The sequence below is a fragment of the Carassius carassius genome, chromosome 5 (assembly GCF_963082965.1).
Source record: "Carassius carassius chromosome 5, fCarCar2.1, whole genome shotgun sequence".
In the NCBI taxonomy this organism is placed as follows: domain Eukaryota; kingdom Metazoa; phylum Chordata; class Actinopteri; order Cypriniformes; family Cyprinidae; genus Carassius; species Carassius carassius.
The window spans coordinates 39,683,588-39,709,807 of NC_081759.1; the positions used below are offsets into that span (position 1 = coordinate 39,683,588).

General features: G+C 39.1%; 1 protein-coding gene across 11 annotated transcripts in view; it reads right to left on the reverse strand.

Moving 5' to 3' along the window:
- Positions 1 to 205: 205 nt before the first annotated feature.
- LOC132141605 (autism susceptibility gene 2 protein homolog) overlaps positions 206 to 26,220 on the reverse strand; it is a 261,214-nt gene continuing 235,199 nt past the window's right edge. For 2 of the 11 annotated variants that reach the window (XM_059551281.1, XM_059551277.1), the window contains 14 exons: positions 17,481 to 17,850; positions 16,088 to 16,344; positions 15,425 to 15,463; positions 13,819 to 14,081; positions 10,142 to 10,192; positions 9,831 to 9,929; positions 7,648 to 7,719; positions 7,474 to 7,503; positions 7,299 to 7,370; positions 6,607 to 6,739; positions 5,504 to 5,587; positions 3,565 to 3,648; positions 2,746 to 3,007; positions 206 to 2,640 (listed from right to left, as the gene is read on the reverse strand). In XM_059551281.1, the coding sequence (XP_059407264.1) occupies positions 1,341 to 2,640; positions 2,746 to 3,007; positions 3,565 to 3,648; positions 5,504 to 5,587; positions 6,607 to 6,739; positions 7,299 to 7,370; positions 7,474 to 7,503; positions 7,648 to 7,719; positions 9,831 to 9,929; positions 10,142 to 10,192; positions 13,819 to 14,081; positions 15,425 to 15,463; positions 16,088 to 16,344; positions 17,481 to 17,850 (3,116 nt within the window). In that variant the 3' untranslated portion in view covers positions 206 to 1,340. Of the gene's footprint in view, positions 2,641 to 2,745; positions 3,008 to 3,564; positions 3,649 to 5,503; positions 5,588 to 6,606; positions 6,740 to 7,298; positions 7,371 to 7,473; positions 7,504 to 7,647; positions 7,720 to 9,830; positions 9,930 to 10,141; positions 10,193 to 13,818; positions 14,082 to 14,222; positions 14,384 to 15,424; positions 15,464 to 16,087; positions 16,345 to 17,480; positions 17,851 to 26,220 lie in introns of all 11 variants that reach the window. The other 9 variants (XM_059551280.1, XM_059551278.1, XM_059551279.1 and 6 more) reach the window with 9 other exon arrangements.

Here is a 26,220-nt window from a genome sequence, read left to right on the forward strand (position 1 = left end):
AATTACAATATATAAAAGGATAATTTATTAGTAGAGGGTAAAAGTCATGAAAATAAATAGAAAAAAATACTTAGGGCTTTAATAGGCTAGTTCTTAAGCCCCAGTCACTTCATTTGTGCTTGTCTATGAAACTATCCATCACACTTCATCAATACGTCAACATTCAGTGAGCCAGTCTCAATGCCTATAAATAAATAGCAGACACTTATGCAGATATAAGGTCCAACCTTTATTCCATACATTTTTAAACCATGAATGTTCATTTTCTTTTTTTTTTCACGCCTAAAGCTCTACTTGTTTTGTATACAAGAGTCTAAGAAAAACAACTGCACAACACCACAAGGTCGACAGAAAGAGTCTATTGCCACCCCAATCATTCCAATATGTTTCTCAGATGTCCAGGTTTTGTGGCTGGAGAAGTGTTCACTGCTAAATCAGTTCCTTTATGACCCGGAAGTTTATAGCTGTTTGTTTCATTGGCTCTTCATTAGACCAATTAATAACAGTTATCCAGGTTCCCACTTTAAAACTCATTTGATAAACATCCAATCAGAACGCTCTGAATCATCTTTGCATAGATTGCACCGCCATGACAGCATCCCCATTCGAGTCCTCTTCTCTGATTGGACAATTCCGTCGCCACGGTTTTCAACCTGGAAGTGGTTCTGTTTCATTTCATTGTTTTTTAGAAACATTTAAAAAGCCTAACAAATGTACGATGTCATTTCGTTCCAAGTAATATCAACAAGATATTTACAATATCTTTAATCTTTACATAAACCAAACAAGAACATCGTAATACATATTTGTCTGCATATCTCAAAAAGAAAATCAAGCAAACAAACAAAAACCCCTACAAAATGAAACTTTGTACATGGCCACTGCTGAATATTTCCAGGTACCATAGAGCAAATCAGATGAGATCTTCCCAAATGTGTAGACATCCATATCCAGCAGCTCACTAGGATAAATACAGGGCAGGGAACGGATAAAACTTAATGCAAATACATAAAAAAAAGTCTATACATGAGGGATAGGAAATGTACAAACAAATTTCAGAATGTCTTTTCACATGAAAAACTGAAAAGGCATCGGGTTCATATATTAATATCAAATTTCTGGTTGAGAGTTCACGTTTACGTCTTACGCTACCACAAGTTGGAGCTACCAACTCTTTTCCCCAACTCCATTCAATTAAAAAAGCCGGTTGATGTGCTTGTTCCAAGGTACAAACATTTGTACAAATTGCATGTATCTATTTATCATTTACTCTACTTTGTGTGAAAATAAGTGCATGTTGCCAGTGTCCAACTCAAATGAGGCATTCTCCTTTCTGTATGTTACCGTGCCTCCACTTCTTTGGGGTTGCGTGACGGTGAGTAATCCCGAGGGTCCTGGGTGGTGATTGGCGTTGTCCGTCTTGGCGACGCTGCTCTGGCAGCACCAGAGGGTACCAGAGGAGGAGGGGCACTTAGTGCTGCAGTTGGGGGTGTCCTGTTAAAAAGTCCGTTATGTCCTGTTGAAGGGCTAAGCCTTGGGTACGGCATCCCACCAAGGTGTGACATAAATGGTGGCATGTGGGGTAAGTGTCCTTCGATGGGCGATTGGTGAAGCTGGTGGAGCCTTGCACGATCCAGTTCCTCCCTTAAATGCAACCGTTCCCTTTCCTCAGCCTGTTGCCTCAGTCTCTCCTGTTCCCGCCGAACTTCCAGGAGGTGTTCATGGTGAGAGTAGTCATGTGGCTCCCGTTCCCGATAGGGTCGTTCTGGATCATAGACACCAGGAAAGCGGTGTCCGGGCTCAGAACGCAATTGGAAGTCCATGCGCCGTTGAAGGTCAAGGTTTCGGTAAGCCTCTCGTAGGGGATCCCAGCAAAACGCCGGATGGGGAAGGCGGTCTCGACCTGCTGCGAGAGGGCTGACTCCCATAAAAGGTGCCATGCGGGTGCGTTCAAGTGCATTCAGACTTCCCATTTGATGCATGGCACTCAGAGTGAGCGGCAACGAATGTGGCATGGGGACTCCGTGAAGTGAGGACGGTGTTGGATGGTCACTACAGCGAGGAGATGGCGGAGGAGGCTGATGGGATAGCGCAGGGTGGTGAGCAATTGGTGTGGTTTGGTGAGGCGGAGGAGGGATTTGAGGTTTGGTGGCAGCTTCGGATCCAATCACCACCACGTCTGGCTCTTCCTTGCGTTCCTCCTTGATCTTCATGTCGTTCTTCACCTTCTGTAGCAGATCACCTGAGCTGGTCTCCTTCCTATCCCTTTCATTTTCTTTCATCGGTAGTGGTTGTGGGATACCCATCTTGGTTCCTGCATCGTTAAGGACATTTTTCGAGTATGGAGAGGGTGATCGGTGAACGGATTTAAGAGAGTCATCTGAGGAATGTCTATCTGTGATTTCCTTTCCTGGAGAACGACTTTCCTTCACCTTTGTGTCTCCCAAAATGCCTGCCTCTCGCTGGCGGTCCAGCAACTCTTTCTCAGGCTCACGGTTGCGGTCGGCACTACTGCTGCGGTGTCTGCCAGAGTCGGTCGAGTTCTGGCTGTTGGAGCGGATCAGGCTGCTGATCTGGTAGCTAACGGGAGCGGATGCTGGAGAAGAGCGGTTCGAATGGCGATTACGATCTAAAGAATCTCTGTAAGAGGATAGAACCCATCATTAGTTGAATTAGGATACAAACATTTGACAAAATATAAGGAAAAAATAAGATGCCTTGGTCCATGAAATCAACAACACCAACCTGTCTTTATCCTTCTCTTCCTTCCCAATAGAGGAGTCCCTTTTTTCTCTTTCCCGTTCCTTTTCTTTCTCCCGCTCCCGCTCTCTCTCTCTGTCATGGCTGTTTGCAGAGCTGCTTCTTTCTGCATCTGCGGATTTGGGCCACTGTGGAGGGGTCGGGAAAGAGGGTGGTGTTCGGTGCAGCCGATTCCAGGTGTCATGATGAGGACTACTGAGACCAGGCAGCCCTGGACCCTCTTTGGGTCCAAATATACTGTTGGCCCCTGAAATAACCAGAAAGCATCATCAGTTGAACAGACTGCTGTCCAGTTCTGTCATGGTTCTGCATACATAAGCTGAAAGGTTAATGGTGTATAGTAGATTCTTCTACAAATGGGGTACCAAGGGCTGCTTTTGAGGGCAGTGAACAAATAAATGACCCAGTGGGGTCAAGAGCTATGAAAAGCAAAGCATTCCATAGAGATTCTATTTCAATACAATCAATTTCACTAAAATAAGTCCCGTTCAGCCAGTGAAGGAAGAAGGGAGAGGAAATGAGATATGGCAAACCTTCCACCCTACTTTGCAATCGACTAATGAATGCAAAAGCAATGCTAAACGAGTTGGTTTGCGACTTTTATTTGGGGTGTGAATTTGGCAAAAGACTGTCCGTGGTAATGCCTGCCTCCCCCGCGTCCCTAAACTCTCCTTTGGCATTTGCTGCAAAACTAAGTGCCTTTCTTTCATTCCCAACTCCTTTTTATTCCCTCTGCACTCTCTGTGGTTTAGAGCTAAGCTGTGCTGCACTGAGTCGAGCTAGAGGCCGGGGGCCAGGGCTTACCGAGGGCTGGGTTGCCTAATCCACCGAAGGCACTGCTTGAAAGGTTGCTGAGGCCGCCAAAGGTACTGGAGCGACTGAATGGATCTGCAAAATGCCAAACAGGGATTAGCGACGCGGGGCCGGAGATGCCCGACCATTCCAACTGGCTTTTCTCTTACAACCAAGCTTTGTTTTTTGCGCCACTGTTACTGCTGCTATTCTGACTCCCTAAGGGTTGTTTATTTCTCCCAGTAAGACTGTTGGAGAGTGTTCATGGACTGCGAATTAGGCAGCAAGAGGAGCTGGCATGAAGAGCAATACCTGATTGGGGTGCGACAGGCAGGGACGTTTTGAAATGTCTGATGTGAAAAATTATTAAATGACAACAAGCAAAACAGCTGATGTGTCTGCTATCTCCTCTAGAGGTTTCTGTGATTATTCCATTTACTTAACCCTGAAAGCATTAAGCTATTTGTTCATACGTACCTTGCAATGGGTGAAGGAGCCCAAATCATTAATAGATTATAATTAAATTAAATACAAACCGACAACCTCCAGCCCACATAAGTAAAAAACACAATTCAGTGTTTTCTATGTGAAACATGAATTTAAACTACTAATTCCGAAAATGGATTTATGACTTATCCACAGTGTACTTAAGTAAGCAAGCAGTCATTTAGCACATGCTTTTATCCTATGCAACTTACAATATGCTAATTTACATAAACAATCCCCCTTGGAGTAACCTTCAATGAAGTGCTTTGCTCAAGGGCACAACAGTGCTACGTTTCTTGACTGAGAAACCTTTTGATTACCATTTTTGAGCTTTTACCATTAGGCAACACTGCACCCAATTCTGCATTTTACCCATTTTCTCTCCAATTCTTTTGGGCTCCAGCTGTTAATGAACTCAAATTGGACTGATTTAAAAGCTCATTGTGTGAAATCAGCATTCAGCTCCAAACTCAAATAACATACCTTATAGAAACTGGAAGAACTCTATCTAAAGCCAGTAAAAGGATACATAGTAAGATATTACTATTGCTGTGCATTATAGTTTTGGTCAGAAAGTTCTCTTAAAACAGTCTAGGATTCTTTTGGATAAAATGATAACACCATTGTCACTTTACACTGCAAAGCATATTCCTAACTTCGCCTTATTTTCCAATTTATTAATCTAAACAATACACACATCTTGAATATAAGTGTAAGTGTTCACTGTTAAGACTTTTTATACACCTGCCAGTTCAACAAAAATAGTTACATTCAATATAAAATATCAAGCCTTAGTTTTCTTAAGTAATTTTGCAAGCAAGTTTATCTTTTGTTGACATTTTTACAAATTTAAACATGGCAAAATGACTACTATAGAATAACCTGCCAATATAATATGTAAGACTATTTGTTTCCAAATCATTTATTAATCATTTTATAGTGGAATACATTTTGAAAGTTTAGCTGAGGTTAAATTTATAATATCTGACCCTTTGTGTTAGACATTTCCGAGTTGACTGAATAATCTGATAACAATATGCATAGAAGTGTCTCTCCAAAGGGGAGCCTTATGGTACGTTTACACATCAACAATGTACTAAAAATGGAAAGGTTTGCGCTTTTGAAAGGTTTCTGACTAAAAACGCTGTATTATTATGCATGACAGGCTAGTAGTTGCCGATGTCACTGTGTAAAGAAACACTATGAGAATGTACACATGCCTATAGACTGAACACGCATGTGCATGATGTCACCTTTTGAGGGATAGAAGTACAGTATTTTTATTATTATTTTAATTAATGGAATGACATGCTTTTATAGCTGAATGATCACTACAGAGGTGCAGCACTACATCATTCGGAACAGATTATATTTGCCTTATATTCCCATCAAACAAAATATGTGTGATAATAATTTGAAGTACAAAAGGAAAGAGAGGAACTATTTAAAATGGCGATTTACTTACACTTACCTGCCAAATGGCTAGGAGGCAGGAAGCCAGCGTGGTGAGGAGACGGTCCATAGGGTGAAGCAGTTGGATGTCCCGATCCTAATAAATACAAACGGGAAAAATCATCAGTCAAACTGATTGCAGACAGAGTTAGCCAAACCATTCAAATATTCACCAAATCAGCACCAGATGTAGTCTTTATATACACAGAGACAAGAGATGTCTTGGGTAATGATTAGTTTTCTCAGATTAAATAATTTCTCTTATTCCATCTTAATATGGAGAGACAACTATAAATCAGCCTGGCTCAACCAATGGCGGGAGTTTGGGGCAGGACTCTCAGTAATAAGCTGTTAAAAGGACAATAATAAGGACAGTGATGTCTTAGATTGAGTGTTTAGGTTGTATTTGAAAGGGTCAACTGTCTGTTCAGCCTGAACTATGTGTCATTTGTAACTGTGTATCATTAATGAAGAAACAAATTACAAGCTCATTCATGACACCACGCTGCATAATTACAATCTAAAGGGCAGACACGCTCATGTTGCCCTTCAACAAAGAGCTACCAGTCAATTATATCAGGTAAAATCATTTATATTCATGCCTGTGGCCCCAGCGTTGAGCCAAGACAACATTCAAAATAACATCATGCAAATTAGTGAGCATGGAGCATGATAGAGGGAAAGACATACAAATCCATTTTACTATGCTGAAGCCATGCCAATAAAGAGACTGCCGTATAATTTACAAGATAAGACATAAATAATCTGTGAGAGCAGTATCTTGATTGGATTATAAATCTAGTTTATAAGTGAAATGAAAATCAATTATATTTAAGTAGAATTGCTTAAGGCAGTCAAGAATTATTTCCAGGAATGGTTGTGCAGCTTTTCAAATACAACTGTTAACTTTTCAGCTTAAGAATTTTAAATCAATATAGAATGTTGTTTGTTATCCATCTTACGGGACATTCAATGAGAAAAACCATGTGGAGCAGGATTGGATGTTACTCTGAACATTGGAATAACTGAACTGTGCACACAATAACCAGGGATATGCATTGTAATTAAATAGGGTCAAGTTTGCTTTCATGTTTACTTTGAGTTTTCTTCACATACCTGTTGATGAAAAGAGGGGTCTGGCCAGATCATGAGGGTATGGGAACCCAGGGAACACACCTGGAGCTGGAGGACGGCTGAACAGATCAAGTTTTCCATTCATATCCAGTTTATGTGGGTCCAAGTGCATCTGCTTTTGTGAGATAAAGTCATTTAAATTAATATAATATAATATAATATAATATAATATAATATAATATAATATAATATAATATAATATAATATAATATAATATAATATAATATAATATAATATAATATAATATAATATAATATAATATAATATAATATAATATAATATAATGGGGTATATTTGTAGCAATAGCCAAAAATACATTGTATGGGTCAAAATGATTGATTTTTTTTAAATGTCAAAAATCATTAGGATATTAAAGTAAAAATCATTTTCCATTAAGATATTTAGTAAATGTCCTACCGTAAATATATCAAAATCTTATTTTTGATTAGTAATTTGCATTGCTAATACACTTCATTTGGACAACTTTAACGGGATATTTTATAAATATTATATACTATTTGAGTAAACTGTCCTTAATGAGGGAAAATTACTGAGATGGTCTTTAATGCATGAATCATTACAAAGCATACTTGTGTATTCTTGCATTTTCCTCACACTAAAGGCTACACTGTACTAAAGAAAAGAGACAAGCTCTTTGGTTTCTGAGAACTTACTTTCATCTTCTGCTGATGATGGTAGATCTGCCAGGCGATTTGAACATGCACTGCACACCATTTGCCTGGCTTCTGACATGAGCACAGAGGTCATTTCAAAGCATTAGCACAAAGGTAGTGGCATATAAGGAGGAAAATGTAGGGATTTGAAAGCGAATGAAAATATGATGCTTACTCTTACTGAGGTCCTAAAAGGATCTGTTATCTGTAAGGAGCCGAGGAAGAAAAGGAGAAAAGGAAACAGACAGATAGTTTTGTAACAAAGTCCAGGTACAGTACATGAAATGCTAAAAACATCACAATCCTGATATGATTTTAATGGCCAATATCTTAAGACTTGGCAGCTTACCCTTGGGTCCTTCTGAAGGAGAGTGTGCGAGACCGTTCCTGGTCGTGCTGCAACATCAATAGTGTTTGGAGCCTGGAGAGAAAATGAAGACCATTTTAGATAAAGCTAATGGAACGCGGCACAACACTGAAGTCTGTTTATTTAATATTTGAAACCATGCACTGTTCAGAGATATTGCACTGCATTTTTTGGCTCCTTGGTGTGATGACTGAAGTCCTGCATTTTTAACTGAAGATCCTATTAAATCAAAATTGAAATGGTGTAGCTTCTATGTCTTAACTTTGATGATGTCTACAGTATAGGGTAAAACATTTAGCAGAAGCATGCATTTATAAAACCGACTAGCAATTAGCAATTCAGGGTGTATTACTGTGACCTATCGCCTATTGCCTATTAAAGCCTATTGGTTACTTAACAAGAACATAATAATCCCATTGATATGCTCCATCCAACATCCTGTTTCAAAAGGAAATGCATCAGATCTGGAAAAAAAATCATGTGATTCATCATGGGTGTAGCCTAAAGCTTAAAAACTTCAGTCCCAACAAGTTTCATGGATGCCATAGTCATTTATACTCATAAACGTCATACTTGCTGGAAACTTCAGACTGGCTCTACCTTTGACTGGTAGCTAACACGAGAGTGAGAGTCATTTGAGAAGTGCCAGGTAAAAACCATTACACACCAAGTGAGTGAAAGCCATAAAAAACACACTGCAAAAACACACATGGTAGCCACCCTCCTCAAGACCACAGTCTAAAGTTAACACAAAAGCCTCCAGCAGGATACTGAGCCTGAGCCTCTTTGCATAATCCATTAGTGGAGAATGTGGCAGTGGTAGATTTTTCTGTCTGTCTGCAGTATAAATGAGCGGGATTAGAGAGCACCCTGAATACTAATGGTAAGGTGATGCTGGGCTCTCAATCAGCTGCATTTCTGCAGTATACAGGAAATGGAGAATGATTTGATCCCATTCTTATTTGTTTTTGGACTTTTTTGCCCCTTTTATTATCATAAAATGTGACACGAACGTATTGAGATAAAGAGAGGGGGGTGTGATTGAGACATGACCCATCCCAGATTTCACTCGGTCTCTGTCAGATGAGCATCCAAGGCTTAACATGCCTGGAGATCATTTGCTAGACATTAGGGCTGTGACTTGGCAGGGTTTTTAAACTCAAATCAACTTTTTTTTACGACCTGCGCAGAGTAAAATTACCACCATATGACTATGATTGGGGTAGGACAATGTCAATGGTAACACACTTAACTGTAAAATTACCGTAAAATTCATGATTTACAGTTCAGATACAGGTTTTCACACAAAAAAAGTTTTATAAATTAAAAAAAAGAAAAAGTAACATTTCAGCCTTTAAAACTAAAAAATAAATAAATAATAATATTGATGAGTCAGAAGTATTAATTATTATTAATTTAAACATTATTATAAATCATATTATTTAAACAGCAAATGTGGTTTACTGTCTTTTTTTATATCCGATTTTTATAATGCATGAGATTCTTGTAAATCAACCAGTTAACGTTTACAACCGTGTTTGCGGTGTAAAAACATAGGTTGATTTTCGCATCAGTCTGAACAAAAACAGCAGACGGGCTTCTTAAAAAAAAAATCTGAATTCATTCGCTGCCAGCAGGAGGCGCTTTCAGAACAGAAGAAATATAGCGGTTTACCAATATGTACAAATTGTTTGCTTGAAATATGTGGCTTGTTGTCAAAGAACAGGTTAATCACCTGTGAAAACGACAGCCTGAACAGTATACCACGTTCAATACCCCAATTACTCAAATTTTATTAACTTTTTTTTTGGTTGAAAAAAAATAAAGAAAAAAATTGGTGCAGCACTAGTCCTGTCCTGTAAGATTCTGGAGATTAAATTTAACTTCGATACTTTTAACTGAGTAAGACTTGAGACCAGTCCTTTGTTTTGCAGAACAGATGAACTGGCCAAAAATTAATATGTAGAAACCTTTTTTTGTTTTTGTTTTATGGGCCATATTTTTCAAATATTTTTGACTTACTGGTCTTGGCAATATCAGAGTCTGCAAGCAGGAAATCTGAAATGCCCAAACAAGCCACATGGGTCTCTTTCTCATTCTGCTGAAGTCAAAACAATTCTTTCTACCTTCCCACATGTTGTGAATGTATAGTTTTGAGTTCTAACCTTTTGAGGCTGGAAGGCTCCTTGCAGTGAACTGAAGGGCCCTGAATGTGGAAGCAATGGAGGCATGCCTGGCATTGTTGGTGGATAGGAGGGAAAGAACTGCACAGAAAAAACAACATTATTGCAAAGTTTGGAAAACTCTTTGGTGTCTATCATCTCTTTAAGCTATAACAACTTTTTATCCTGCTTTAAAAACAACATTAAACCAAGCATGCTTAAGAAAACATGCAAAAAGTTCACAAATATGTCTCTGCAGTATATGCATCTTCAGTCAAAGCAAGGTTATGCAGTCAAAACATGTGGACACTTACATTTGAATGTCTCAAGAAAGGATTGTCCAGCTTTGGGGCGTACTTGTCGAACTATAAAGAGAGAGGGAGAGAAAAAGAAAGAAAGAGGGTGCAAATTAAAAACATATCAACAAAATCAAAGGCATCTGCAACCAAAAACATGAGAGAGCTTTACTGCAGTGTGCTTACATTGTCAAATAAAAAGCAGATGAAACTCAAATAAATTACAGCCTTTTAATAAAACAATTACACAGTAAAACAGCCATTCAATGTCACATGAAAGAAAACCACTGCAGCCGCAGCTGGAACGGGCTTCACAGAGCCGATCCAGAGTGTGGGAATACGCTCACTAAAGAGTCAAACCAGATCGCTAAACAAATGAAGGCAACCTTCACTTACAGTTAAACAGACGGGAGACATTTATTACATGGCAGTGTCCTTTATACTGAACAGTAAGTCTTTCAAGGCAAGCTCTAATTCTGAAAAGTATAAAGTTAGCAGTTTAACTATATAATAAACAATTACAGTTAGTAGGCTAATGTTGTGAGACTCTGTATTTGCAGAATGAGGACTCATAAGGAAGAGAGAAAGGCTGAAATGGTTCATTTTCATTCAATGGAAATAAAACGTCATTTCAATTTTGCATTTTTTTCATCACTGTAATAAAACAAATTCATCTATAAATGTTTAAAGAACAACAACAACAACAACATACATTTAAATATTTTTTGTAACATTTTACTATCAAGGTAACCCAGCATCTTTGTCACCTTGATTCCACTGGCTTGAGTTTTTATCACTGTAACGTCAGCGCTGCTTTTAAAACAAAGTCAATGCTACTGAGTTCAATGCATTTCTTTTACATAAACATTGAAATCCTTTACAAAGCCCCTTATATAGTGTTGTTTCTACAGAAGCCTGTCGTCTTATGTCTCAGCTGATGGTAATAAAAGTGGATAAACCCTGTGTGTGTGTTACTTTGAACAGCAGCAGTGCTTGAACCACAGCCCACTCATGGTACAGACTTCATACTCCAACAGATCAACAGGCATAAGCTGCTTTTATCCTGCATTATATGCATGTGTGGTGATAATTAGCTTAAATCAAATACAGGAGGTTGCCCTGGCGGAGAAAATCGCTGATCTGGCTTCCCTGCGTGTTGCACTTCTGTGATCCTTCTGAGAGCCACACGTCTGCTTTATGGTTAACACTTGCCGAGTAAATATAGCAAAGGTTTATAGTGGCCCATAAACAACATTGCTTCATAATTCACAGCTCCTGTCAGAGCTTTATAACAAACAGCTTTGGCAAATCAAGGCTCAATATTACATCTGTAAACAATTAAATCTTTATATAAGAAAAGCTAGGAGGAAGGGAAAAAAGAAAAGACAGACATTATATGAAGTGTTATATCAACATGAAACGCAATTTGCAACCCACTTTACTTAGAGTAACAAAAGGTAGTTTTCCTTTATCAGGAATTTTTTTTGGGGGCGGGGGGGGCATACATCAATGAATCATGCACAATACATGTATAAAGGAAGCAAACTGGGTTATTTCTGGTTTCATGTTGACTTTAAAAATGACTTTTATACTGTTTTCTATTGATCTCAGTAGACAACAACACTGCTTCCTATATGCAAAAGCTCTTAAACCAAGCAGAAATGTTTTAGAAATCAAGCATCAGCACACCTGTCAGTAGAAAACATCATATTTAAATCACATTGTGTTGAAAGCTGTTCAGCAAATAAGATTTGTATCTCGTAAAACATTTGAGGAAGGTGTGGAGGTGTGTTTGTGATTCAGCACCAGAGATAAGATGCATAACCAACATTTTCCTCGATATTTCAGTCCTTCAGTTTCTGATGACGAAACGGTTCTGTAACCCACAAGAATCCGGACAGCGAGCTACAAAACATATGGCATGTTTTAAGCTAGATTTCAATCTTTGGAGATGGTAATCTATGATTCAGAAATGCTTGACTTTTCATCTAGCACTCTTGACATAATATCTTTCGGATTGGTTGACAGTGGCGATAGTATGCAGATAAGACATTCTTGTTCCTGTCTGAACACGTTTCAGAGATCTGAATGCATTTCATATGGCTAGCTGACTTTGAGGAGCTTAATTTATCTGATTACAGGCTGCCAAAGTTTTCTTCTAATAGCCGATTTGCACACGGAAGCAATTACGCTTTATCAAAACAGCCCCGTTGATGTCATGACTTTCATCTGCAGTGAGGTCATTATGTTTCGACCGCAAGCTTTGAATGCATCACACAGAATGAGTTCTGTCTGTACCTCAGTCACGCCATAAGACCCTGCCTGCCTCCTGTTTTTCTCAAACAGCCCCCAGCACTCAGAAACATCACCATTCTGCTCATATGAAAGCAATAAAACATCTCTGGCTCGCACTATTAAAGCGCAATGAGTACGGCATGTCAACATGACAGCAAAAAGGGTTTTTATTAGGGGAAGAGCTACAATATTTGTGGTTGTCATGGGACAGTAGTTTATCTTGTTAGGATGATGGGTATCGGTTATGTCACTGCTATAAAACTATTTTAACCCCATGGCCTCTGTTTAAGATCTGGCATGGTTTAAGATAAGCCTTAAGTCTCTGTAGTGGGTTGTAAACACTATATATAATCACTATTATATAACAGCTCCAGTATCACCACCCTGCATCATATTTTCTGAATAAAATCCATTGTTTGTTTCGTACAAATTTTGGGATGCTGATTCCTAAAATAGTGTCTGTTCTGCTCTGCCACGGCATGCTTTCTCACAAAATATGAAGTGCATTTTGTGACATTTTTGCTTTTTACAGCCATTTGTAAGGTGAAGTCTTGTGTTATCCCTTAATCACCAAAAATAAAAAAAATGCCACTAAGACGTGATTCCTGCCTTCCTCTGAACCAGGTTCAACTGTTTGTTCAATTCTCAGCTGTTCTTTTTTTTTACATGTATGAATAATTTCAAAGACGTTATGTTATGCATAATCTTTTATGCCTAATTTCAAGTTTCAGAATTATGGCCAGTGATGAAAAAAAGAAGCAAATTTAACTATAAACTTGTGTTTATGTACATTTCTTTTCCATTAAAGGGACTATATGAACATTTTAAGATTTAAGTTAAATGATACATTCTGAATACTTGTATTGTCATTAAAAAGATTGTAAAGCTATTTAATTGTGCATTAAAGCTTCCAAAAATCTTCATTATTATTCAGTAAAAAAAAAAAAAAGAAATCTGTATGAAATTTATTTTTATTATATTTTTGAACTCAGCATCATCAAATTATGCAATGTTAGCGCTTTTCAAATGTTTTTTTAAGATGCAGGGTGTTATGATGTGAATGGATGTGGTTTCAAATAGGCCGCCAGTGTGTGTTACTGTTACATGTAACCGGTTTGGCTTTTCTTGGAACTATTTCTGTCAACTGTGATAAAGGTTGATGAAATAACTGGCCATATTGCATCTAAAATATACGTCACTCGTGTTGCTCGTCTGAATATCAGCAAAACCCTGATGTGGCCGTGCTTATATTCAGTACGACAGCATGAATGCGCGTGTCATTTCCTGTTAAAACAGGACTGGTGCATAGAAGGGGCTTGTTTTTAATAGGTCGGAGTATTTTAAGGGGGAATAGGGAGGTAGGAAGGGAGTAAAATCTATCTGTTTTTACTTATCCTCACATTTCTGGCTGGGGTACGCACCATGGGAGGTGCAGTGGGCGGCCCAATGATGGCTGCCGGGGGCAGACTGGCAGGGAAGGGCGTGAAGGTGTGCTGATGCGTGTGTTGGTGCTGGTGCATATGCTGATGTTGGTGAAACTCGGCCCGGAGGAGCGACACAGGGCCCAACGGCGACCCTGTGGCCCCCGGCGCCGGCCCCCGACCTCGCTCCGAGCTCTGAACCAGGAAGCGGTTGTTCAGCTCCTGCCGCAGAAGATCATGCTCTGCAAGAAAGGAGAGCGAAGGGGGAAAAGGCGGGAAAGGGGGGAGATGGGGAAGACACGGGAGGGAAAAGAAAAAAAAAGGCACGGGCGGCCAGTGAGTTTTCACAACAGTGGTAGGAAGAAGCGAAAGAGGGTAGTCACCTGGCTTTCTCTGTTTCTCCAATTCAAGGTGTGAGGGTTTTCTACGTGAGGACTCATTGGTGGAGGTAAGAGAGTTGCCTGTGACAATGTGCCAATCAGAATCCCCGAATGAGGCTGGCAATACATGATTGGTTGGTTGAAAGATATCAAGAGGCTGGTATCTAAAGACAAGAGAGAACCAATAGTCACCTCAGCAGAAAACACACACACACACTTGAGCCGACAAACATAAACTCTTATACGGCCTTAAAGGGATCGTTCACCCCAAAATGAAAATTACCCTCATTTTGTTCCAAACCTGAATGACTTGATCTCTTCTGTGGAAAACAATACAAAATATTTTCAATGCACTGACATATATTGCATGGATAATTAAAAAAAATAATGATTATAAAAGAAGAAACAAATGCATACAGGTTTGCATACAAAATTTTCATTTTTGGGCAAACTCTCCCTTTGAGACCCTTCTTAAAATTTAAGGAACTCTTTAAGCACTTGCTTGATGCAAAAAAAGACATTAATATATACTTTTAGTTTGTTTCTAGTGATCAAAAACAGTACTTTTGGTACTTCTGCAATTACCTGAGACATGTGTTTACCAAATGTTTACACCATAGAGGTTGGCTGAATGTATAAACCTGCAATTTTTTTTATTAAATGTATTTTTATTCTTAACTTGTTTAGATTTAGATCAGCATACAGCTTTTAAAAATGCCTGGAACTGAAAAAAAAAATAAAGATACACTTACCGTATAAAGAAAGGCTGAGATGAAGAGGACCGGTATAATTTTCATCTCACATTTTGCATTTAGTGTAAATTGTTTCAAAATCTGATTTATAGGGCTGCTCCGATCATGATCGGCCGATCGTTAATGCGCATCTCGTCAGTAAAGCCGGTTCTCTAATCAGCGGTAAATTCCATCAGGAGCGTGATTTCACATAGAGCAGCTGAACTGACTTTACTGACGAGATGCGCATAACGATCGGCCGATCGTGATCGGAGCAGCCCTAATGATTTAACTGTCAAAGGTAAAATAACAGCCAATAAAACTGAATTTTACTGCTGAAGTGTCCTTCCCAGACACAGGATCCAGATATTAGAAATAAACAGTACAGCTGAAATCCTTTTTTTATATTACAGGCATCAAATTCAGTAGAAAAATTGGCCAACTGGATATAAGTCAAATATTTCATATGCTGACCTCTGATGTGTGCCCCATTTCGCCTCACTCTTGAAATATCTTGGGAAAAAATGCAATTTAAGAGCAATGCTGTTGTTACTGAATACTTTATCCATAAAGCTCTTTAACAAGGGTTATTTGTCAACAAACAGAGCAATTTATGCTTTACACCATGAAATTTAAAGCACAGGAACTGTAGCATAGGTCCATACATTTGTGAGAACCAAATTTGTTTATAAGACTAGCACTACATTAAATATGATTATTTAAAACAGGATGAATTCTGATGAACAAACTATGTATATAATCACGTACTCTCATTTCGATCATACACTCATCCCTTAGGTCTAAGTTAAAAACTTTATACCCTTAGTGCACTTACACACTAGAAAAAGTAAAAAGTAAAACCGGGTATACGCCGGGCAAAAACTGGACCCTCGATTCTTACTGGTCAAGGAAAGTTAATGTCGAAGTGCAAGTTAAGATTTTTACATCTTTCACACTTTCGATTTGCAGCTGTTTCTGGTGCAGTGAACTCTCTAGCATCTACACACCCTTATGCAAGTTATATATTTGAATTAATTTGTCATATTACAGAACTGAAGAACCTATTGTCCAAAATATAATCTAATCTCATACTAACTACACCATATACAGTTTAAATCTCAATGAAGGGGTTCTAACCTGGATAGGGTGGTCCGGCAGGGTGTCCTGGCACCACCAGGCTGTTGGTCGGTAAGGTGGGCGGAGGAGGCAGTGTAGCAGGGTTGGCAAACATGGCCGGATGGCGGGAGAGGTGAGAGGGCGAGTGAAGGGAGTAGTGGGAGGAGGGCAGACCGGCGATGGAGAGAGGAAGAGGAGGAGCAGGAGACGGGAGACCGCTGATGTGATGAGAGGAGTGAGGCAGGTGGTGTTTTGGAGGAAGCGTGGAAGGGCTGTTGCTGTGATTAGAAGGAAAGACAGTATATGAGAAACTATATTGATATTAGCGCAGCTTATAAACTTACAGCAGTCCATTTTCAGATTTTATTACAAATTTAAATGTGTTTTTGTTGTGAGAAAAACAGTAAATAGAATAACGGCAATCAAGAGTTTGTGATAACTGGCAGTGAGTCTTTCACATTGCTGTGGAGGAATTTTGGCCCACGCTTCTTTGCAGAATTGTTTTAATTCAGAAATCATGTTTAAGGTAATGCCACAGCATCTCAATCGGATTTAAGTCCAGACTTTGATTTGGCCACTCCGAAACCTTAATTTAGTTTTTCTTGAGCCATTCAGAGGTGGACTTGCTGGTGTGTTTGGGATCATTGTCTTGCTGCATTACTGCATAATGTTTTTGCCCAGTCTCTTTTTTATTGTTGAATTATGAAGACTGATCTCAATTGAGGCGAGTGAGGCTTTCAGTTATTTAGATGTTGTTCTTGGTTCATTTATGACCTCCTTAAGTCGTCGTTGCACACAAAAATAAATTTTGGTAGACTGGACAATCCTGGGAAGGTTCACCACTGTTCTAAGTTTTCTCCATTTGTGGATAATGGCTCTGACCGTGGTTCGCTGGAGTCCCAAATACTTAGAAAATGGCTTTATAACCGTTTCCAGACGAATACATGTCAACTATTTTGTTTCTCATCTGTTCTTGTATTTCTTTAGATCATGGCATGATGTGTTGCTCTTTAAGCATGCTTCCCTTTGTCAGACAGCTTCTATTTAAGTGATTTCTTGATTCAACAGATCTAGCAGTAATCAGGCCTAGGAATGGTTAATGAAATTTAACTCAGCTTTCTAAAATAACGTGATTAATCACAGTACTTTCATGATTTAACAGAACGGGGCAATACATTTTTCATGTAGGGCCAGGTAGGTTTGGAAAGCTTTTTCCATTAATAAATTAAATCATCATTTAAAAATGAAATTTTTGTATTTACTCGCATTATCTTTGTGTATTACTAAAATTTGTTTGATGATCTGAATCTGACAAATGTAAAGTGTGACAAATATGCAAAAAAAACAATGTATATATATATATATACACACACACACACACACAGGTTTTTGTAAAATAAAAAAAGTTTCTAACCTGATGTCGTAAAGACTGCTGTACGGTGAAGGATGATGATGGTGACTGATGACTGGCTGGCTGCGGTGAGATGGGAGTGGGATTCTGTGCTCCAGTGAATGTGATTGGTTCCTCAGGAGGGAAGGGGTGGGGTTAGGCGACACAGAATCCTTATTGATAGGGAGAGGGTTCGAGGAGAGTGGGTGCAGTCTAGACGCTGGGGCTGCTGCCGCAGCAGGGTCAGGAGACCCCGTAGGGGGCGACGCTGGAGTCGGACTTGAGATTGGCGGGACAAACGAAACGTTGTTACTCTGTTCCTGGCTACGCTGAAGGCCAGACACTTTGGTCGAGTTGGAAATTTTGGACCCGAGATTCTCATTCGTTGGCGTAACTAGAAAAAAAGAGAGACACAAAGAGAGTTTAAAATCTGTATGTGTATTTATTTAGTTTCTGTATTTAATTCAGATGTCAAATTCAGTTTAGATGCTTTTATTGATATACAGTAGCTGGGGGGCAAATAAATCATGCAGTTCTTCCAATTGTAAAAACCAAGTCACCCCACAGGACAGTGAAAGTGCCATAGGGTTTTTTTTTTTTTTTTTTTTGCTCATATGCATGGGAGCATCTCAAATCAAATGCACTTGTAGTTTGGCACAGCTGTTAACATGTAACCTATAGTTTGGGATTGGTTTGCTATTCCATCCATTATGTTGCAGCAAGGTGAAAAGAAACCAGCTGATATGCCTTCTTCACCCACTTTGCATGACGCTGGCATACACCAAGACACCAAACGCATCCACATCTGACTGACTGTCGTCTTCTCTGCACCTCATCTTTCTTATCTCCCCTTTATCGTTTCTTCCCAGGTTTCTTTTCTTTCTGTATTTCTTTCTCTCTCCACGGGTTTTATGAAGTGTTTAATCAGGTCATTTTCATGCTTGACTATAATCAGATGATCCAATTTTCTGCAAGCAATCCAGTCAGAATGAATAAATCAGAGCTAATTAAAGTTAAATGCCGTTCCCATTCATAGATTTACAGAGCACACAGTCTGCCATGAAATAATTATGTTTCAATTGTGCTGTGAAAAGGGATCATGCACCCTTTATACTGGCCTTTCAAAGTCCTCCCCCTTGCTCTCTCTTTCACAAGATATTTCCAGGGATTTCGGTAACACTGCCAGAGTCTTTGTACAGAGGAACTTCTGCTTTTGCTCAGTTAATCTGAGCACAGTGCAAGAAAAAAAGCGTTTAGTAAAATATTCAAGAGTTCAAAAAATGATGGTGCATCATAAAATCCATCTATATATATATATATCCAGACTCAATCCAATAGCTTGTGCACACACAAACACAAATGTGTATATAAATGCACATTTAATAACTCATCTACATCTTAAAATTATTATATCACCAGTTAGTCAATCTGCTCTCTAGGTATCAGTTTTAACAAACCCATTTCAGTCGACAACTGAATGTAAACAAAAACTGTAAGGGACCGCAAAGATTGAGAATCTACCAAGTAAAAAAAGTCCATACTGATCAACCACTTACAGAATTAACTTGTTAAATCAGACTAGAACACTGATATTAACACTGGTAAATATCACTATCAAATCTTACATTTAAAATGTGTTGTTCATACTTTAAAATATAATATTGTGATATCTAAATTCACTTTTAGCATTTTTACCATCATAGTTTCGAATTTTTATATTAGCCCAATTATTCCATATCGTCTTAAGATAAAAAAAGCACTCAATTGGCATACACCTGTTTCACCAATCACAAATGCCTATTTAATTGCCAACAGTGCTAGAAAAGAACACAGAAGGGAAAGACGGAGAGTAGAGAGTAATTTAAGACAATATCTTCAACATGCCACTAATTAGCACATTTAATGCAGTCCTCATTCCTACTTGCTTAGTGCAACCTCAAACAAAGACTTTGAAAGCCTGCAGTACACATACTCTCTCCCAGGCCATTAAAACCTCAGACCGGAGCTCCTAATGGAATATCTGCGCTGTATTAATATAGCACTTAATCATTAATGGACACCAATAATTGATGGATAAAAACGCTAGCTTGAGTTCTTGACATATTTCTCCCCTGCCGAATGTGACGCACCTCCTAAATAAGCCCAAACAGAACGAGTACTTACAAAGAAAATTGTCTTTTTAAGCGTGTAGGTGGTAGAGCTTGTCTGCTTTTGCAACTCTGGTTTGGCTTTTGAAGGTTTTATTCTGGGAACAGCAGTTGTTAGGATTTGTAGGGCAGAGTCTCGTACAAGATTAGCGCAAAATGAAAACTTCTACCCAATCGCTCGGAAAGGTCTAAACAGATGCACTCAAGAATAACCTCGTCTTGCTTGCCTTTTCTCACAAAGCACAGAAGAAATACGTTGCCCGTTGGTGACGTTGCCTTGGAAACCAGTCTCCGAGGCATGTTTGTGTGGTAAAAGCAGACAGTGGTAGTCAGGCTCCTCAGCTAGTGGTCCGTGGCACTTTAGGCACGATGGGCCCTGCGCTCTCTCTTAATGATGATTCTAATGGGCCATAATGGCAGCCAGCAGGCAGGACAAGACATACAAACTTGACTTCTTTCTCATTAAAAAAAGTGTGCCTGTGAATGTCTCTGCTCATCTGGATGCCTGCTGTACATAACGAAGGGACTTCTTCCCTGTCTGGAATGTGGCTGTAATTATTTCGCACAAACTGTGACACAGTGTGATGTCACGCTGCTGCCAGTGGCGGTGCATGTCTTAGCACGGACGGGGTTGTCACCTGCAAAATTCTTGTCAATTTTTGGTTGCGGTAAATTGTTAACATGTCAGCCTCACTGTAGACACATCAGAATATGGATAGGGCAAGTTGCCACATTTAAGATGTACGGCTTTCAATTTTCTCAAAACATTTCATATTGGGACTGTTGGTCCTGAAATTCTGCCTTAGGAATCTTTTAATGAGAAGACAGTGCCAAATAAACTTGTAACTCCTTTGACTTTCGTTTCTGACAACTGACAGGCCTCAAGGCAGAAATATTTCTTCGGAGGTAAACAAGACCTCATTATCCAACACCAAGGTCAGTGATAGATTTACTGTGCCCAGTAACAACAGAAGCTCACAACACACCAACTTCAGTGTAAATGGAGTAGATTCTTACTGCTTACCCATTCAAACATTGCCACCGTGATTTTAGGGTCTTGGATTGGTGCTTGCTAGGTGTTCGAAGTAGTTTTAGTGTATTGCTATTACTAGGGTGCTGCTAGGCGGTTACTCCAAAAATTCTGTTAGATATGGCTCTTTCTATGGACTATTTTCACCCACTTTATTGTCCAACAGGCAAAAATCATCATTTTGATTGCTTAATTATGAAAAGTTAAACCAAAACTATTTCTAACAAGTTTCACAATTTCATGTTTCATAACCATAATGGTACATTCATAGATTGCCTCATGCAAATACCCTGGGGTGCAGACACAAGTCAGTCGTGTTCATGCAACACCAGAATACTAATGTAATTGGATGTTGTCACTCTGACGGTCGTGAGAAAAAGAGGTGAAGAAATATGGCCAGGTGTTTGTTCAAATAAGAAAAGTAATGCTAAGTAGAGTTGGTAACTATTTCAATAATTTAACAAGGACTTCTTGTTAATCCTTGCCATGCCATTTTATGCCTTACAGTGCTGTGAAACTTCAAACAGAAGAGCATTTGTAACATAGAACAGGAAACAGAAGAGACTGAGTGAAATCACAGCAGAGCTATTAGAAACACAGACAAGAGCGCCCACAGATTTGTGGAGGTCAAAGGTCGCATTCTGAGGAGGGAGTGGCACTCCCTTGGGACGTGTTGGCATCCCTGTTCACCAGATGACACTTCAGCAGACTATTGATCTATCTTCTCCCCCTACTGCTTCTCTCATGGGACTCTGACCTCAACACGTGCCCACTGTGGTAGAAACCACTAGCAGTGTCGGTAGGGGTGTGCATACTTATGACGGATGGTTCTAGCAGAGGCAGGGTGACCCCAGCATCGCCCCACAGCTGTCCCACTAAAATATATCCTTGACCTCTGACCTCATTTCAGGCTCAGAGAGCCTTCTTGGAACATCTGGAGAGATGCCGTACTATAGCCATCTCACACACACACACACACACACACACACACACACACACACACACACACACACACACACACACACACACACACACACACACACACACACACACACACACACACACACAAAGGAAGTGTAGACAGATGGCTGTAGCTTCCAGAGAAAATTCTTTCCAGGGTTCTGAAAAAGTGTATAATATGTGACTTTTCTAATCTACTTATGATCAACAGTTGTGTAACTAATAGCAAGGAAATTAATTTAATGCAACTAAATCATCAGGACATAATATACAGGCACACACAACTTCCTTTGAATTTTTGTTCATGACTGTATCTTAAAGGTCCCATGATCTGGATTATTTTCTTTTTTTTTTGTAATTTAAAAAAAAAAGAAATTACTAACAATATCTGAGCTCTCGTTTTCTCAAATGCAGAGCAGGACACCCAGGGCTTGGTTTACACCTATCAAAATCTCTGGGGGGACATATACAGGGGCAAGGGAAACTCATATTAATGTTAAAAAACCTCATAAAGTGACATTTTTATGCCATGGGACCTTTGAATTAGTACATATTTCATTGCAGGAAAGTAATGGCACAAAATCATACCTTATGCATTGCAGGGCTGGGCATCATTTAGAATTGAATTTGACAACACCTTTTACATTTAAATTTTGGAATTTGAATTAAATTTGAAAAACAACAAACATGACTCAATCCTAATTTGAAATTACAATAAAAAAAAAAAACAAAAAAAAAAAAACATGCATATGTCTACTTTTTATAATGATTTATCACAGATGTTTTCCCTAGTATTTAACCAGAAAAGCAAAATTTGTCATCAACACACTATTTTCAACATAATGCTCGAAACACACTAATCCTAATGTTGCACACTATGAACTGCGACGCAGCAGTGTCTATTTCCAGACTATTAAGCCCCCCCACCCCCCTTACAACAATATTCTCAACCGTCTCCTGTTGCACATGCAAATGGAAGATTAAGGATTTACGTCTTAGTCTGTCTCGTTTTTATATGTAATAAAAACAGCTCATATGCAAACAAGGTCTTAAGATAAGGCAGCAGGGGATGCAAATTCTCTCAAATGACCAGGGGCCTCTGATGCTTATTGCAAATACTCACACACCATGCTGCCTTCTGCCGAGAGAACTCAAGCCTAACGCTGCACATTGTGAGTTCATTTCCCTCGCAAACCCTGTGGTATATCTCTCCATCAACACTGTGTGCCAAAAAATAAACATTAATACTCATGCACAAAAACAGAAATAAAATCTTAGGTAACAAACTAAAAGCTGCCTCCAGCTGATGAAGTCAACAAACAGAATAAGACACAGGAATTTATCTCCCGAACAGGTGCTGCGTGGAGAGCTGTCATCTTTTCACAGATTAGCGGCATCCAGACAGGAAATTCTCTCCTCTTTACCAGTCAAATCCACTGGGATCTGCATTTCATTGTGCCAACAAAGAACAGAGAATGCCAAAACATCTAAATCACAACTAGGTGGGTTCGTCTAGCTGATGAAAGAGATTTTGGCTTCAGATATGTTGATAATAAGCCTGAATATTGTCAAAATGTGATAAATTAATTTATGAAGAAAAACACCATCTAGAGATGGTACAGTATATTGGTGACCAAATTGGCACTTATATTACGTTTTTTTCTTTTGAGATAATATTTTAGTAGTAATTTCACATGGTAATACATGATAAATTATTAAATTAAAAATATAAATTATTAAATATGTATTTATATAAATGTATATGCATATTTTATAATGTAAATATGTCATGACTTGCACAAAAATAATGTATCCGGATTTCCAAAAAAATATAAAGCAATAAAAACTTTATTAATAGCCAACTACCAATACTAATTGAGCACCAAATCAGCATATTTCTGAAAGATCATCCACTGAAAACTGGAGTAATTTTAATGGAAAATTCCACCATAAAATAATGAATAAAACTTTAAAATATGTTACAATATAATTTTTCTAATGGTAATTTTTACTATATTTAAAAAAAAATATTTCAAATCAAGACAGCCTCTGTGAGCATGAGGAAAGAAAATCCAAAATGAGATCAGTAGATATTAAATGTAAAACAAAAAATGTTTGGATGTAGGTCACACTCTTTACAGTGACATATGTTTTGCTTTTAGCATTATATGCAGTTACCATTTTACAGTACTGTTGTATAAGCTGCCCAACAAATGCATAAAAGCATACCGTACTTCTCTAAGAGAAGTTTAGTTGAAGCTCCTCTTAATCCATCCCTCTGAGAAAACAGACAAGCAAAAACAGCCTGTGTGTTTCAATTCAATTTAAGGGCCAATGACAGCTGGTGCGAAGACATCGGTCCTCTATTTCCATCTCTGTTCGGGACAGGGCAAGGTTGCACCAGAGCACTTCGGGTGTTAAGCTGCAACATGTTGGCTGGTGAAGCCCACACAGAAAATCTGTGAGTGCCTACTGTTCATTTCAGAGATCTGGAAGCTTTCCACGCCCTCCATGAACCACTGCTTCCCCATGCTGGGAACAGACTCACACAGTGCCCATATGCCTCAGACGGCATATGCCATCCTGTTTCATGCCATGCGTGATTACTGATGGACAGAATGAAGACAGGGGAATGGGGGGGGGGGGGGTGGATTCGTTTAAGGTTATTAGCTAAAAATTAGGCACATTGACTTGAGGAACAAACATGATGTTAGATTAACTTATTTTTATTCGCCCTGACTTTCACAGCTACGAAAAATGGCTCCATTGAGCCCATAGAAACTATTTAATGTTAAAAAACATTGTTCACCCAAAAATTAAAACCTCATGTTCTAAACCTGTATAAATAATAAATTAAGTAAAATAAATTCAAAAAGTATCATAAAGGTAATCCATATGAATTCTGAAGCTTTGTGTGTGAACATTGAAACTGAAATGGTTATATAAAAGTCAACCACTCTAGCTCTCATGTCTGATTTGTGACCAGACCATTTGGAGTCAAATCTTTTCAATGAACAGATTCCGTCAAAATGATTCATTTATTATTCAAACTGTATTAAGTCACTGCAGGGGAAGACTAACATCACAAACTAATTGTGCATCCATTTTGAAGTGCAGTTCATATTCATTATAGCTAAGAAAAAGAAAAGAAAAAACATGTTTTCCTGTTTTCTCCATTTTCTGCTCTGTGTAAACAACAAGGTGAGCAAATAACAACAGCACTGCTTTCTGGATAAAAAAAAGTTATATTCCTTTAACACTATGCAGTACTTCTTAAACATTGGGGTTTAAGACAGCGATGAAAAATACAAGCTCTTCACTAATGTGGCTGGGCATTTCCAAGCGTCCCAGATTGTTTGTGTGGTACCACGTTGTGCCCAAACGGCTCATCATTTCATTAATTAGCTTGAGCTGCACGGTTGGCAAACGCAGCAGGCACGGCGGCAGCTGTCTGGATTGATTAGAGAAGAGAACCCAGCGCTGCAATTATCTAGATGACTGCAGACAATGGCTGTCTGCTCTAATAAAGATTCGTCTTACGGCTCAGCAGGGTGTTGGAATCAGTGGAGACTCAAGTCGTATGCAGGCCAATACAACAGACAAATTTCTATTCCTCGACCTTTGACATTGGGAGGAAAAGCCGAAATATGAGAAGCACCCATAAATGGCCACAGAGTCAGTTCATTATCAGATTAACCTTAAAGCAGGGATTGGATTAGATCCTTCGAAAATCTGGGAAATTTTAACCATTACGAGCCAATAATATTACAAGCGTAAAAACCACAAAAAAATCATCAGATAACCAATATGGCACCAGCACATTGTGCATCCCCACTCACCACCATAGTATAACTCCCAGCGACATTCCTTTCAGGAACATCAGCCGTCATTATGGAACATTCTGGAATGGCAGCCCATTCTCTCTCAGGTTCTCTGGCTCTGGTTTCTTCTCAGCCTCGCTTCACAGGGCAGCACCAGGCTCAATAATCCCACCTTAGCATGTCAGCTTTATTTAGCTACATAATGCCCTTACAAATCCAACAATACCTCTTTGTTACCCTGCAGGACAGCATCCTCTATTAGCAATGCCAGCTGCTTTTCTCCTGATTTACAGGCCGCAGAGAAAAGGAGGAGAGCTGAAACAGGAGGAGAAAAGCAAATGCAAAAAAAAAAAAAACAGGCCAAACAACATGGGCAAAAGCCATTTGGGGTAGCGAGCATTTTGCCATGGGAGAGCACAATTAAAGGTGTTTTCTAACAATGCTGTCAGGCATGAACCTGTTTCAGACCCGTATGACATATAATATCATCTTTCAACGAGTAACTGATTACTTTTCAGTGGAAGAGGAAACGGATGAATGGGAATCGTTCAACGGCCCAAGTAGCATAACATGGGGCTGAAAGAGTTCTTGTGCTTTCTTGCCCCCCTCTTTATGTACCTGGAACTGTCTTTCCTATCACTGTGAACTCGCAGGAACAATCCCAGTTTGACAGGCCTTCTTCTACTCGTCACACCTGACTTCTTGTTTTGACGTCGTGGCCATAGTGGCAAGGTGGTGTAAAGGCATATTGTCAATATTTTCATTGGGATAATGTTCCCTCAAGTGCTTTTTCACTTAACTGCTTC